This window comes from Zalophus californianus, chromosome 6, assembly GCF_009762305.2.
Source record: "Zalophus californianus isolate mZalCal1 chromosome 6, mZalCal1.pri.v2, whole genome shotgun sequence".
Taxonomy (NCBI): Eukaryota; Metazoa; Chordata; class Mammalia; order Carnivora; family Otariidae; genus Zalophus; species Zalophus californianus.
Window position 1 is genome coordinate 28,302,840 of NC_045600.1, and position 16,016 is coordinate 28,318,855.

The following is a 16,016-nucleotide window of genomic DNA, read 5'->3' on the forward strand; positions in this document are numbered from 1 at the left end:
AGTTTTAATATAGGAAATATTTACATAATGGAACCACCTCATGGTCCAATGTTAAGAACAGTGTTTCAAATTCCTTTTAAGATGTAAAAAAAAATCTGTAACTCAAGCTCAGTTACGCTTTTTAACAACCCCCCTACCCCAGACTCTGTCTTTCTTTTAAATAAATACTCAGAGATGGGAATAACTGCACCTAATTTGTGTTAAGAACTGTCTAAAACCTGTTACATTTTCAGGTCATTTTGCTCCCTGGTGAAGTTCTGTTCTACAATAAAGAAAGCTCCATGTGTGTCTCTAAGACATCAGTATATTTTTAAACATTGATGAGCAGAGGTAAAAGAGGTGTATGCATACATATACACTCACGAGATATAAACCCTTTAAAAACAAAAGTGAAAACAAAAAATTAGTGGTAACAGCCTTAAATGATTTACTTTATCCTTAAAAATAAGATGTAAACTGCAAATTGCCATTCTGAATTCCTACTGTATTTTTTTCAAACTTTCCAAGTCTGTATTGCCTAATTTTACTTTTTTAAATGATTTTTTTCATTTATGCTTTTCAGATTAAGGTTTTTCTTTTTAAACAAAAGAGTACACCAAAATAAAGCTAAGGACCAATTAGTGCAAAAATGCATCAAATAAAGCTCTCCAGAATCTAAGGATCTGCCTCATTTCTGAACAATGAAATTAACGGGAAAACCATTATGATTCACACTCCCTTAAAAAAGAAGGGCTGAAGCAGCCAGCTATCAACAGGAAAGCCCCATTCCATTCACCAGACTGTTGCTTGCCACAAGAGAATACCATGCTCTGGGAGACTAATAACCTAATTATCCCAGACATTTGGGTTGGCACAATACCACGTTTCCTTTACAATTCTACTCTTCAATAAGGAAATGTTTAAGGGAGCCCTCCAAAGAAAATTAGGTAAAAGACATTTATACATACATTCACACGAACACATTCATACAGAGATACAGTGGGAATGGACTGTCTGCTAATCTTAGCACTCTAATTTTAAATTCCATGCCTTCAGGAGGGCTTGCCATTTTTGATCAAGGGGTGGGAAGGGTAATAGGTATGATGGGTATTCTTTCAATTAAAATCATTCATGTAGGTTCCTGTACAGTACAGTTCAACATTAAGTGCAATTCTGCAAAAGAATTGGGGAGTCATTTTAATATTTACAAGAAATAAATCAGCAGAACAAGATTATATCAGATAGGCTGTATACAGTAGCTGCGGCTTATAAAACATACCAGTAATCTGTACCTGGTGAGTATAAAGAGAACCAAGGCAGGATTCAGATGTCTTTACAACCAAGGGAGTACACAGGGCATCAACAAATTAGAGGACAAAAAAAATTCACATTTTCTACATTAAAAAAAAAATTACAGATCTCACAAATGTCTTTGAAGACAAAGAAAAAGCCAAAGTCCTCTGAAAGGTGGGAAAGAAGAAGAAAATTGAAACAGAACTCTAAAGGTAAAAAGAGTTTTACTTCACAAGACCAATTTTCTTGGCTTCTGTTTCATATATCAATAATCTCCACATTTTGACTATAAAAACTTCTGCTTCTTCATCAAGTACCTAGAAAAGAAAAAGAAAAAACTCAAAAAAAAAAAAAACCCCAGTAACAATCATCAGCATATCCCAACAGTGACTAGTATTTTCTTATTTTTTTTATTGTTGTTAAAGGTCTTATTTATTTGTCAGAGAGAGAGAGACAGAGCCCAAGCAGGGGGAGCGGCAGGCAGAGGGAGAAGCAGGCTCCCCACTGAGCAAAGAGCCTGATGCAGGACTTGATCCCAGGACCCCAGGATCATGACCTGAGCTGAAGGCAGATGCTTAATGACTGAGCCACCCAGGTGTCCCGTGACTGGCATTTTAAAAGGCTTCATATATTGACAAGCATTTACATTCAATAAAATGACCTGAAATAAATTGGTCTAGTGTGAGAAATATATTCAGTAAATATAAATTACAAAAAAGGGTGTCGGGGAGAAATGCATTCAGCAAAATTCCATGGCTTACCAAATACACCGCAATACTAAACTATTTCCTAAAGAAAGTATGTTTGTTATAAAAAACATAGTAATTTAGCCAGAACTAGTTATACAACCGAGTATCTTATCTACCCCGAAAACAGCCTTAAAATCATAACACTTATCAAGTCCTTATTATGTAACATAGAATTAAATATTAAATGAGAACATATGTAGGGGCGCCTGGGTGGCTCAGTTGTTAAGCGTCTGCCTTTGGCTCAAGGTCATGATCCCAGGGTCCTGGAATCGAGCCCCACATCAGGCTCCCTGCTCAGCGGGGAGTCTGCTTCTCCCTCTCCTGTTCCCCCTGCTTGTGCTCTCTCTTAAATGAATAAATAAAATCTTTAAAGGGGGGGCAGTTAAGCAAACTAGATCTCTAGCCAGACTATGTGGGTCCAAATCCCACTTCTACCTCTTATCAGGTATGTGTCCTTGGCTGAGTCACTTAGCCACAATGAACCTCAGTTCTCTCATCTGTAGAATGGAAGAAATATTAGCTACTTGATACTGTTCTACTGTGGGAATTAAAAGAGTTAACAGGTACAAAGTGTTTTGAAGAGTGTCTGGTATCTAAGTGATCAGTAAGTACCTAAAAGAAGCTGGAAAAATCTGATTTTCTTCTCTTTTCTTTTTTTTTTGATAAACTTCCCTAAATTGCTCAACAATGACAAATAATTAAAGAACTTTTGCTCAGACTTCTACAAGCCAGACTTGACCAGCAGTTTGAGAGAACTATGCTGCAACACTAATTAATGTGAACATTGTTACCTTGGAAATAAATAGATCTAGGCACAAAATACAACCAAAGTTAATTAATGTAAAATGAAGAAAGGTACAGTTTGAAAAAGTCAAGATTTCTTTTTTTAAGAAAATGTCAGATCTGGGGCGCCTGGGTGGCTCAGCTGTTAAGCATCTGCCTTCGGCTCAGGTCATGATCCTAGGGTCCTGGGATCGACCCCCGCACCAGGCTCCCTGCTCCACGGGAAGCCCGCTTCTCCCTCTCCCACTCCCCCTGCTTGTGTTCCCTCTCTCGTTGTGTCTCTCTCTGTCAATAAATAAAATCTTAAAAGAAAAAAAAGAAAATGTCAGATTTTTAATAAGAGCAAAGTACTACTTGAACTAAAAATTCAATCTCATTTAGTCAAGAAATATTTAGAAGGTAAGCTTTTGATAGAACTAGTTGACAAAACTAGCCAATTGAGTGGCTTCCTCCCACTCTGATCAACAATGAGCCAGAAAATTAAAATATAAGTAATTAACCAGTAAAAGAGTCTCATTATACTCCAAATACCAAAATATTTCAACAGATCAAAATGGATTAACACTGACACGTGACATCTTCACTGACAGAAATTGCAACTCTGCCAAAGCCAAATACTAGAACACTGGGGTTTTGTTTGTTTTTTAATTCCCTAACTCAGGCCCAACTATAAAACCCTCTCTCGGCCCCAAGGATAACCTTTTAAACATATGGGAAGGTCAGGGAAGTTCAAATTCTATCCCCAAGGACCAGGATCTATTCACATTTCTCCTTTCATCTGAGGCTCAGCATTATGAAGTCAACAAACCTTTCACAAATACTTTATCAGAAATTCTAAACAACAGCTGCATCAGCCTGGCTCGGCAGCAGAAAATTAATGTTCCCTGGCTTTAGACATCATATAGTGCCTGGACACAAAATATCTCGACCTAGGCGCTCCCGTTGTTTAGGTACCCCACTATGCCCCTCCCTGACAACTGCAGTGGGAAATGCAAGCTCTCCAGGGCACCTGTCATCTTACAACATGCTCAACGCTTCTTCCTCCCTGACTCGCCTTCCCACTCTGCCCTCCATTACTCTTTATACTAACCACTCTCAACTTCAATTAGTTTTTTTTTTTTCATCTATTTACCTGAACTGAAAACTTGTGTCCCTGAAAGACCCTGAGACACTCCTGTAGCCTACTCAGGAAGTTCCTTACTTTCAAAGCCTTAATCTCACAGGAGGGGAAGCTGCTAGATCTTTCTAGTTTCTCTTTGTGAACAGTATCTCCATTAAGATTCGTGAGATCTCATTACACTACCCTTCCACCCCAACAGCAACTATCTAGCAAACACCTAGTCTTCTACCCACAATAGATGAGCACTCTGGCTATTGGTTCCCATATTTCTCTGCAATCCCTGTCCCAACACACAGAAGTTTCAATTTCTATGTGTATGACCCAAGTGGAAAGTTCACTTATAGTCTAACGACATCAGCTCTACCCCAGAAACTCTCTCCCATGGCCACATATGCACCTCACCATCGTCTGGACCAATCCACCACTTGTTCTTAAACGTTCTACTGTCTCACTATAACCACTCTTTTCAACACACCTCCCACAGCTTCAGTGGAACAACCAGCCCGTTTCACATAACCACCAGCTCTATTCCGATGTTACCGCCTTCTCTTCCTAGCTTGGAGTTCACAGCCTACTCAACCACTCTCACTCTAGAGCCAATTCTCTCCCTCCTTCCTTTTCTCCCAAAATCACATTAGATAAATGGAACCACTGACTCGACTCTAATATCCAAATTAAATGCAAATGGGGATTTGATGTTTACTGCTGACCAATGGATAACTGTCCAAGTGACAAGGTTATACAAGTCTCCTCAAGTCTCAGTTTAGATGGTTAACTCTTGTGATTCCTTTCCTAACTGCCATCTGTACCATCAGATGCTCCATCTCCTGGGCCCCCACATCTTTTTGTTTGTTATATCCCCATGATTGCAAGTATATTACAGTATCAGTATTAGTATACCTGTCTCCCTGCTACTTCAAGGACAGATGTTCCACCTTTTCATGCTTCTAGCACCATGTTCAACCTAGTAAGCACTTAATGTTTTCGAAATGTATGAATAGATCCAGAATTTGTATTTATACATACAAACACCAAAGGTGGGGGAAGGAAAAAGTGTTAGTTTTGTCTAAGGACACCTTGATGTGAGTGCTTTTAACCTCTTTTAGTGCAGATTCACATTTTAATTGGGGCTTCTAAAAAGAAAGGTTCTGGAACCAACACAGGTAAAAAATTAATCAAAAACAGAAGTTTAGTTTGTTTACAGATATTAATTAGAATATTAACAACACTAAATTTTTGACTTACCATGGCAACGTCATCTAAAATGCTCTGAGGTGAACTATGAGCCATAACCTAAAAGAAACACATAACTGTCATTTTGAATATAAATAAAAAATTAGCAATATAGTCAAAAAATTTTAAAGTACCTCAAACTAATATGGGAATTTCTTGTGGCTGAAGAAACATTCTATAAATTTCTTAATTCCCAGAATCCTACTCTCTTCAATAGAAGTTCACGACAACCTGGGATCTTAATCACTATACTACGTGTTCTAATTCAAATCCAGAGTTACAAATTCCAATGCTACAATAATTACAAGTGGAGAGGGCAGCCTAAATTTGCTATTCCTAAAGCTAAAAGAGCAGTAATGGTGGAAAAATAAGCATTTCCTTAAAATGCAATTATTCCTTTACAGATATACAGTGCTTCTACTATAACTATCTTATTAAAGATAAGACTTTGCCTTCAGGAGACAATGGAAGGATGTGGTACACCCTGGTGGTTAAGAGCACTTAGCGCTTACTTATTATGGGACTATGGTCAAGACAATCTCCCCTGACCTCAATTTCTACATGTATAAAATGGGGATAAGAGTAATTTATACTTGCTAAGGTTGTTGGGAGGTTTAAAGAACATAACATTCTATAAAATGCTTAACACAGTACCTGCCAAGAACAAAGCCTGGCCCACAGCAAATTAATTAATAAAAACAACTATTATTATACTATGAAAGAAACTATTTTGCTCTTCTTCCAAAGGATGGATGACTGACAAATTCATGAGATAAGCTATCAGCTGTCTCCACAAATACCCCCTCAACTGTACTTCAGCAGCATTCTAACCATTAAGCCGTGGGGGTGGCAACACATTCCCAGGGGCAGGGAGAGCGCAAACTTGGCAGCAGTCAATAAATCTGTCCTCCTTGACCCTCTGAAATGAAAGAATATGGCGTAGGGGTCTGAAATAAAGTGGAGGAGTTAAGTAGACATGAAATCTCTTAATAACTGAAACTAAACTACCATAGACCTGGCTTTGCAAGATTTTTTATTTTAGAAAGTGTCTTAATATTTTGAAGTATAAAAAAATGTTGCGGATCGGGGCACCTGGGTGGCTCAGTTGTTAAGTGTCTGCCTGTGGCTCAGATCATGATCCAGGGGGTCCTGGGATCGAGCCCTGCATCGGGATCCCTGCTCAGAGGGAAGCCTGCTTCTCCCTCTCCCACTCCCCCTGCTTGTGTTCCCTCCCTCGTTGTGTCTCTCTCTGTCAAATAAATAAATCTTAAAAAAAAAAAAAAAGTTGGGGAAGAAGGGAGTAAAAGACTAACCTTAGAACAAACAAAATCAACTAATGTAGCTTCTTCTTCACCTATGTATTCTATAATTTTCTTATTAATCCATGGTCTAATCCGTCGTTCCATCAATATCTGCAAAATAAAGCATTGTTATTAAATTAAATAACTTTTTATTATATTTACTACAAAGTCTATAGCCTCACAATTTTTCTTAAAACTAAAATATATATGCTCTCATTTACAAGTTGAATGAAGACAGGTTATATATCAAGATACAATTACTTGCTTCTAATTGATGAAGACTTCAAGTACCACCAAGAATTTCCCCAATCATTTACCTAAATTCCTTGGCAGGTCAAGAAGCCAGCCACATTATTGTCTCTACTTGTCATTAATAGAATCAGCTGACTTTGTATGCTATATTCAAAACCACTTCCAATAAAAATGATGAAATACAATGTGCTACTCACAGAATCCACAATAGACCAATCCAAGGGATAAGCAAAGAGCTCAGGTTTGGCTGTAGGAATTTTCTCAATGAGACTCTTAATGTGTTTGCGCTTTTCTTCAGTGTTTACAGTGCCTTTGGCAGCATTTTTATCATCTTCACCATAATCCAAGGGAACCAGTTTCCTTTTTCGGGGTACATCATCACTGTCTTCGTCCTCAAATTTGTTAAAGACACTATCTACGGGGAGTTTCTTTCTCTTCACAGAATTAGGTTGACCAGGACTATTGGAAGCACCTATAGTAAAAATCCTGTATTAGCATGATGACTTAATTTTCCAATGTTAATTACATTTTACAACCCACCATCCCTCAAGAGCAGTGCATAATGTACTTTCACAAATCTCAGAGAAAGATCCCAACTGTAAAAAATAACTCACTACTCACAAGTGCTAGAAAATTTAACTTTTCACTTCTTCTCAGAACTTGAGGCAGCTGCAGATATAGGAGCACTAGTAGAACTACGAAAACAATCGTGAGCTATAAAGGCATTTTTGAGTATTTTTCTATCTACCTACCAACCAGCACATATTTATTTTTTCCTTAAGGCAAAATTTAAGTATATATAGGGGATTAAAATAAAGGAAAGAAGGAAGAAAATGCTAACATACCCAGTTTAAGACTTAGTCCTATTTTTGGCCTATGTTCCTCCGGTTGTTGTTGATCTGGTGAATTTTCATGAGGAATAATAATACCACATGGAGACTCATCCCCAGGAGTGTTGGGGGTTGCATTGCCACTGGCAGAGGAAACAGATGGGGCAGAACTGATGGGCCTCAGAGTTGGTTTGAGACAGGGCTTTTGCTCCGGCTCTTCCTCCTCTTCCATGGGTTCCTCTCGTTTTTCTTCTTTTTCTTGCTTTTCTTCTTCTTCTTCCTCTGATTCAGGTTCTTGCTTTATTTGTGGTTGTCTGCGCCTTTCAGCCTCTTGTTCCATCTAACACCAAAAAATAACGTGACTAACAGACCACAACTATACTCAACCAGCTTTCTGTTTTCCATCATCTTTCATAAAACTTCTATTTTTCATTAGGAATAATGAAACACTGTTTGCTTCTATAATCAGAAAGCTGGGTAGGTCTACAGAATATATTAGGTACTCTGCAAAATGTTTTCTTATATTTTTAACATTTACATATAAAATTATTTAAACTCTTCAGATATAACAAAGGCAAATACATAACAGGTGGCTAATTTAAAAGTAAAAGGTATGTTTTTTTATTTTTATTGAAATTATAATCCAAAGTTTTATTTTAATTTTAAAGATTTTATTTATTTGAGAGAGAAAGAGAGCATGAGCAGGGAGGAAGGGCAGAGGGAGAGGGAGAAGCAGGCTCCCCACGTAGCAGCAGGGCTCGATCCCAGGACCCTGTAATCATGGCCTGAGCTGAAGGCAGATGACTGACTGAGCCACCTAGGTGTCCCCCAAAAGTTTATTTTAGAACCTAGACAACTGCATTAAGAGGCAACTCAAATCCTCAGCTTGGTCATCAACAATTATTTGTTCTGTGGCACCTGGCTGGCTCAGTCCGTACAGCATGCAACTCTCGATGTCAGGGCTGTGAATTCGAGCCCCATGGTGAATGCAGCGATTACTTAAAAATAAAATCTTTAAAACGCAATTCTTTGGTCTTTCTAGGTCATGGCTAAGATGCTAGTCACTTTTGTATTCATGAATAGGGAAAGAAAGAAAGAGAGGGGAAAAAATTTTTCGAGTCAAAAGCCTATACCAAAATGAACACTCTCCCTGAAATCATGAAAGATTGAAAAACAACAAAATAACCAATAAGAGCATTATAAAAACTTGAGTAAATTTCATCAATAATTTTTCTGAGCATGAAACAAAAAAAATAGAACAAAAAGACCCTGGGGGTGCCTGGCTGGCTCAGTCAATTAAGTGTCTGACTTAGGCTCAGGTCCTGATCTCAGGATCCTGGGACTGAGCCCCAGGCTCAACAGGGAGTCTGCTTCTCCCTCTCCCCACCGCTCATGCTCGCTCTCTCAAATAAATAAACAAAATCTTAAAAAAAGATCCTGAACTACATAACAATTAAAAGTTGGTGCATGACATGACTTTTAACACCATCTAACTATCAACTCACAAAGTAGTACAATGACCATTAAACAATCTGTAAGGCATTCAAACCAACTGGTAGAAAATAAAACATAAAAACACACCCAACCTAAATGTTACAATGGTAAGGATTTAAAAGACCAACAATATGCCATGATGGTCAAGGTATGAAAACAGACATAAAGCTATAAACTGGCAATATTCTGAGTGAAAGATTATACCCGAATTAAAAGCACATTAGAAAAGAGCATGTAAATTATAATCCCACTTCTAAAATTTATGTGAGGAGGGTATACATATGCCTGTGTGATGACATTTTAAAAACCACAAATCTAGGGGCGCCTGGGTGGCTCAGTCAGTTAAGCATCTGCATTTGGCTCAGGTCATGATCTCAGGATCCTGGGATCGAGCCCCACATCAGGCTCCCTGCTCAGCGGGAAGCCTGCTTCTCTCTTTCCCACTCCCCCTGCTTGTGTTCCCTCTCTTGCTGTGTCTCTCTCAAATAAATAAAATCTTAAAAAAAACACAAATCTATAATGATTGTACCAGGCTGATAAGAAAGCAGGTAGTTTTTAATTTCTTCACTATTGTGTTGCATATTGTCTGAACCTTCTATTTACTCATGTAAGTACTTATTCTAGCAACAGGAAAAAAAAACAATTTCATTTTGAAAAATAAAAGGGGCATGTAAGAAGACATGGTTTCTGATGACAAACAGGATATAACAGATTTTTTCAAGTTGATACAAAGAATTTACAATATTAGATTCATGATATATTAAGAACACAAATTTTTCTAAAATGACAGTCTACTCTTAAAAAAAGAATGGGGTAGGGCGCCTGGGTGGCTCAGTTGGCTAATCGACTGCCTTCGGCTCAGGTCATGATCCTGGAGTCCCAGGATCGAGTCCCGCATTGGGCTCCCTGCTCAGCAGGGAGTCTGCTTCTCCCTCTGACCCTCCCCTCTCTCATGCTCTCTCTCTCATTCTCTCCCTCTCAAATAATTAAATAAAAATCTTTTAAAAAAAAAGAATGGGGTATGCTATGTTCTATGGCAAAGTCTTTTCCTTTTTTTAAATGGCATGCTGTTCGTGAAAACGTCTTTAACTTATTTAGGAAATAAAAAGATTTAGGGTGGGAGTGAGAAGGAACTCAAACCCCAAAAGTCATGAAATGTGAGAACACATTATGGGAAGGACAGGTTTCTAGAAAAGTTTTATTAGATGACATTCATTTAACTTAGGTAATATTTCACAGAAATAAAGGAATAAGACACAGGAAGGTGTTTAGAATAATTAAAGCTGTAAAACTAAGACTGATGATCTGCATAATAAAATAAAGAAAAAGTATTAATATCATCCCCCCAAACAGCAAGATCCATGGAACATAAACTGCATTTCCCTTATGAGAACATTGTTGTGGATGTTAGGGTAACTCACCCTTTGGAGCTCTGCATCTGGATCTGGGTGCCCTTCAGCCAGAAGGCGCTGCCTGATTTCCTCTAGCTCTTCCTTCTCTCTCTTCCTATCCCGTTCATCAGCTTCCATTTCCTTTTCCCTATCACGCAACCTTTTCTGAAGAGCGCTTCCTCTGCAAAAGTAAATCATAACAGGCCTTGATACTCAGATCAACTATTATAACACATAATGTCTCCAAAAGTACCTTCCTTCAATACTAAAAGCTGCATGTTAGGAAAATGAAAAATGTCTTACTGTTTTTATATCTGCAGAACACCCAAGACAGTGTGCTCTCTACACATAAACAGTTTAATAAGGAAGCATGGTCTTGTCATTTATCACCATGCCTCATTCTCAAGTCATTCTAAGTAAGTGTCTAAAACAAGCAGAACAGTTTTCTGATGAAAGAAAGCTCTCATTTTGTACTCATTCCACAGGGAAAGCCCAACACACAATTTGTGTTTTCTTGGATGCCAAGTTGTGAAAAACCACTAAAAGTAGTAGTATTACCAGTAAGAACAGTCCTCTATCTTCAATTTAAATCAATTCTTTCCCTTATGGAAAAAAATCCTTGAAGAAGTAGTGCAGAATCAACAGAAGAGATTCTCTCTAGCTAGCAGTATATTACATCTCAGAATGCTGAAATTATGTACTACTACTGATTTTATGATTCAATAATTTTACCGAGGATTTTTTTTTTTTTTTCATTTTCTACAAAGTCAAATCCTTGGCATGCTTTTGAAGTTGCTAATTCCAATGCTTTAATTATGGGGTAACAGTATATTAAAATGATATACTAAATGCCTTCACTACATGCCCCGGATCCTATCAGATACATGAGGTTAAAAAGAAAAATCAAAATATTGTCCATATCCTCAGAGAAATTAGTTTGGAATGGAGGAAGCAGAACAGAGCCAACAATTTTACCATACTGCCACAGTGCTAGAATGAGAGTACTTTAGAAATGCCATGGGAACAAAGACATGAGGGAAGGGCAAGCTTTACAACCGTCACTTTACAATAATTATATCAATAGGGCAGGAGATGGGATGGCATTGGGTTTGCTTTGTAACATTCTTGAAATCCTTGAATGCAAAAATTTTTAGACCACCTTAGTTATCAAGACCAGTTATAACTTGCTATAAAAACTGGACCTCTATAAAACACATGAAAAAAATTAATCTGTTTTAATACTATGTGGACCACCACCCCACAAAAGATAGAACTGTTGATCCCTTTCCAACAGTTCTCCCCTGCACTCCCAAAAACATCTTATCAAATATGGAGGTGATTACAAGGTAGAATATTAAGATTCTCTTTCTTATTCCACTGAATAAACTTGCACCCTCTGGTAGGGAAAATACAGCTAATAAAATACTGAAAGTATGAGCTCATAAAGCAAGGATTCTTTACCTGTAATATTTGGGATCATCTCTATCATCATCATAATCTTCTAAGAATTCTTTTAGTCTTTTAGCTTCTTTTGCCTTTGTGGGAATAAAAGACAAAGTGTGCAAAATTAACATAAAAGTCACATAGAATATCCCCTCCTTTCTTGGAGATAAATTTTTCTTATCCATACCACTTGAATTTTATAATTCTCATGTACTCTGTATATTAAATTTAAATAACATTAGATATATTTTATCTCTTACTCATAAAACAAGCCAGATTTAGAACTTATCTATGCAACAAAAACCACATATAGTATTCCTCTCTGGATAGAGTCTTCAAAGTACAGTAATGAAACCTGAGCAAACCAAGAAACAAAACAAAGTTATTTTAATGTATCTATTAATTCAACGAAAATACTTTACCTTTCATTTGTAGATACATTATGCTACAGAAAATAGTTTTTAAGAAATGCAGGACTGAAAATTCAAATCATGTTCATGCATCAGTCTAACTTTGGGTACACAAACCATGAAAGTATAGGACTCTCTTATTTTTGAATTTCAAATATAACTATTATATTTAATACCACTTATAGCTAACAATTACATACAAATATATAATATTTAAAAATATTTACTTATACTCTATATCCTTACCTACTCTATCAACTATTATATCTAGTATATCTATATACAAAGGATAGGTTTCTAAATATACTAAAAGTTTATTTAGATTACAGTGAAATTTCAATACATTTCAAATTTCAAGTATTACCTCTCTGTAAAGACTTCCCTGATCTAACCACCTACCATGACCAATTCCCATCCCCAAACAATTCTTTCTCCGCACTCCCAAAATACTGTGAACACCCCTTTATCATACCTTAAACACTCACACACACTACAGTAACTACCTCTCTCTCTGAAAATACCACCCACTTGTTTCAAAGTTAGAATCATTAGTTACTCCTGTATGCCCAGTACCCAGCACAAGCACCAAGGCTGGGATATAATGTACTTGACTCAAATGTGTCAAATGAATGAAAGCAGATTTGTTAAGTAGGAATGACAAAACTTACAAGTATTTAAATAAAACACAGGAAGGTGCATGAGATACATACTAAAATATAAACATAAATTACCAGCCTTGAGGAGTAGAAACCTTCACTTTTTACATCACGTACTTCTGTTACTTGAATATTTCTATATAATAAGTAACTGCTTTTGTAACTGGACTTTTTTAAAGCTCTCAAACAAAAAAATAATAGGAAAATTTTCTCTAGAAAGACAGATTTCCGATTTGCTTGTAAAAAGCAGGACCACTTCAAATGTAGATATCTGGTGTTGTTCATGGCAAACAGCTCTTCAAATAATCGTTTCTCACTATATTATTCTCTTCCTATTTTCTAACGTAGGGATGAAAAAGAAATTCTAGAATGGGAATTGAAACTACTGTCAATAATTCTATGGCATTATGGATATATACAGAAAACCCATACTATCTATCTAGTTTCTACATGCACCCTCTTTTGGGTACTTACAAAAACTCCCTCTATGTCTCATATTCAAAAGCTACTTGAAGATTCCTAACTTCAGTGAAGTTTTTGGAAGAATAATACAAATATAAAATAAACTGGAGATAAAGAAACTTTCACGAAATTCTGGCAAAGACAGAACACATGGAACATACTACTCAAGCAAATACTATGACAAAATTTTTTTGTCACTCTTCTTAGTAACAACCTATGCCAATGGTTTTATTATAGTTCATCAGTGTAAATGCAAAAAATGTCATGTACCTAAAAGGCAGCATGAGGAAAAACTATAATTCATATGTTATATACTGAAGACAATAATTGTGATTCATAAAAACAGGTCTTTACGCTATATGTTAATTTTAAGTGGAATTTAAATAAAAACATGACAAACAAAAAGAAGGTCTTCTCATGACACTATTCCCTTCATCCACATGTGCCACAACCAATACAGAACAGTATCTATCAATATCTATCAATGCCTCTTCAAAATCAATGTTACAGACTCTTAAGAATGTTTTATAAATTCTTTTTATATATTATTCTATGACAGACAGACTTCAACGGTATGCGCATCCAAGAGATAATTTTGTTTATAGGCAGCAAAAATGTGAAAATTAAGAGTAAAAGAGATTTTGGTGGACTGAAATTGTCTGAAGATTAACTGAAATACATAAATATTACATTACCTAGGGTCGCCTGGGTGGCTTAAACAGCTGGGTGTCCTAACTCTTGATTTCAGCTCAGGTGGTGATCTTAGGATCATGAGATGGAGCCTCACTGGGTATGGAGCCTGCTTGGGATTCTCTCTCTCCCTCTTCCTTTTGCCCCTCCGCCCCCAAATTAAATTGTCTATACTGAGAGCTCGTACATTTTAATGACAAAGTTACTTCTAATCTAGTTAATGGTCAAGAATTTGACCTGATTTTTATCTGAAAAATCACTAATTTGTAACCGAGAATATTACCATTTCTCTTCTTCTTTCTTCTTCTCTTTCGGCCTCTTTCTCATACTCCCGGGTTTTCTTCCGTTCTCTGATTTCCCAATTCTTAAGGCGCTAAAAAAGAAATTGTCAAATCTAGTAATACAAATGTATGCAAAGGGCTCTAAAATTTTTGACTAACCTACTGAATAGCAAGCTTTAAGAATAAAAGCATTTCTCGGGGCATCTGGGTGGCTCAGTTAAGTGCCTAGCTCTTGCTTTCGGCTCAGGTCATGATCTCAGGGTCGTGAGATCAAGCCCCACATGCTGGGCTCCATGCTCAGCATGGAGTCTGTTGGAGATTCTCCCCCTCCCCCTCCCCTTCCCCCTCTGCACACATGGGCGCATGCTCTCTCTCTCAAATAAAATCTTAAAAAATAATAATAATAAATAAAAGCATTTTCTCAATTTACCTCTTGGTAAGCAGCTTCTTTTTCTCGGAGTTTTCTTTCAAGTTTCCTTCGTTCGTAAGCATCTTCTTCATCTTCTTCTCGGTCGCGCTTCTTGTCTTTCTCTCTCTCTCGTTCCCGTTCCCTTTCTCGCTCTCTCTCTCGCTCTCGTTCTCTTTCTCGTTCCCGTTCTCTCTCTCTCTCTCTTTCTCGCTCCCGTTCCCTTTCACGATCTCTGCTCTTTTCTCTATATAAACGAAAGATTTAAAAAAAGTCTTTGTTTTCCTTTATAAACCAAGGGAAAAGAGAATAACATATATTACAAAATAATACACAAACTCATAGGCCAGAATTTAGCATTTGATTTCTGCAGAATTGTAAACTCCTCTATACTTATCAGGATGACACAACATAATTCTAGTCTCAAATTCTCAATTGCATTTTAAATTCCATGTTAATGCTTATCAGTATCTCAGAAAACAAACACACCTGGATATAAGAAATATAAAGGACTGACACGTTAAAAGACAGCCTACTTCACTAGTGATGAAGGAATAAAGAAGATGTTGGCAAAGGTGTGGAGAAAAGAGCATTTTGGCATGTTGGATGGATAAATCAGAACTGTATCTACTGGCAATGAAAAGTTATCAAATATTTAATTCAGAGTGATAAAACCAAATTGCAGAATATAGGTAGTATGATGCCATGGATCTAATTAAATACATTTATTTGTACACATATAAAACAATATAGTGGTTATGGATTCATATCCATAATAAAAGTATACATACACTGACTGTATGTCAAATTCTTGATAATGGTTACTCAAGAGGATAATGATTATTCCAGGAGAGGAAGGAAGGGAAGGATTTTAATGCCCACTAAAGACTAAGGACACCGGATTTCTAGTTCCAGCAACTGGTGGACTGACTAAAGTGGACCTCCTTTCAGCTACAATCAGGTGAAAATTTGCAACACAGAAATGTATTATCTGAAAACCAGCTTGGGAAAAAAAAGGTAAGCTTTTCTTCCTTCCCCACTTCCTTCGTTCATTTTTGCTTTACTCCTTCCTAAAGAATTTGAGATGATTCATCAAATTCAATATAATTAAGAAAAAACTTAAAAACAAGGTAAAATTACTTGGGAGTCCTAAATTGAGAGCTAGGCCATACAATGGGCTACAGGACCAAGTAAAGATGAGCGCCTAGAAGCAGGGGTGCTAGAGATGATTTCCCAGGATGCA

The 16,016-nt window shown here is 36.9% G+C and overlaps 1 protein-coding gene across 2 annotated transcripts in view; it reads right to left on the reverse strand.

Moving 5' to 3' along the window:
• Positions 1-1,163: 1,163 nt before the first annotated feature.
• Positions 1,164-16,016, reverse strand: part of RBM25 (RNA binding motif protein 25) — a 54,115-nt gene continuing 39,262 nt past the window's right edge. For both annotated transcript variants that reach the window (XM_027569661.1, XM_027569660.1), the window contains 9 exons: positions 14,798-15,020; positions 14,370-14,459; positions 11,887-11,960; positions 10,456-10,606; positions 7,556-7,880; positions 6,908-7,182; positions 6,471-6,569; positions 5,170-5,217; positions 1,164-1,589 (listed from right to left, as the gene is read on the reverse strand). In XM_027569661.1, coding sequence (XP_027425462.1) covers positions 1,497-1,589; positions 5,170-5,217; positions 6,471-6,569; positions 6,908-7,182; positions 7,556-7,880; positions 10,456-10,606; positions 11,887-11,960; positions 14,370-14,459; positions 14,798-15,020 — 1,378 coding nt within the window. In that variant the 3' untranslated portion in view covers positions 1,164-1,496. The remainder of the gene's footprint in view (positions 1,590-5,169; positions 5,218-6,470; positions 6,570-6,907; positions 7,183-7,555; positions 7,881-10,455; positions 10,607-11,886; positions 11,961-14,369; positions 14,460-14,797; positions 15,021-16,016) is intronic.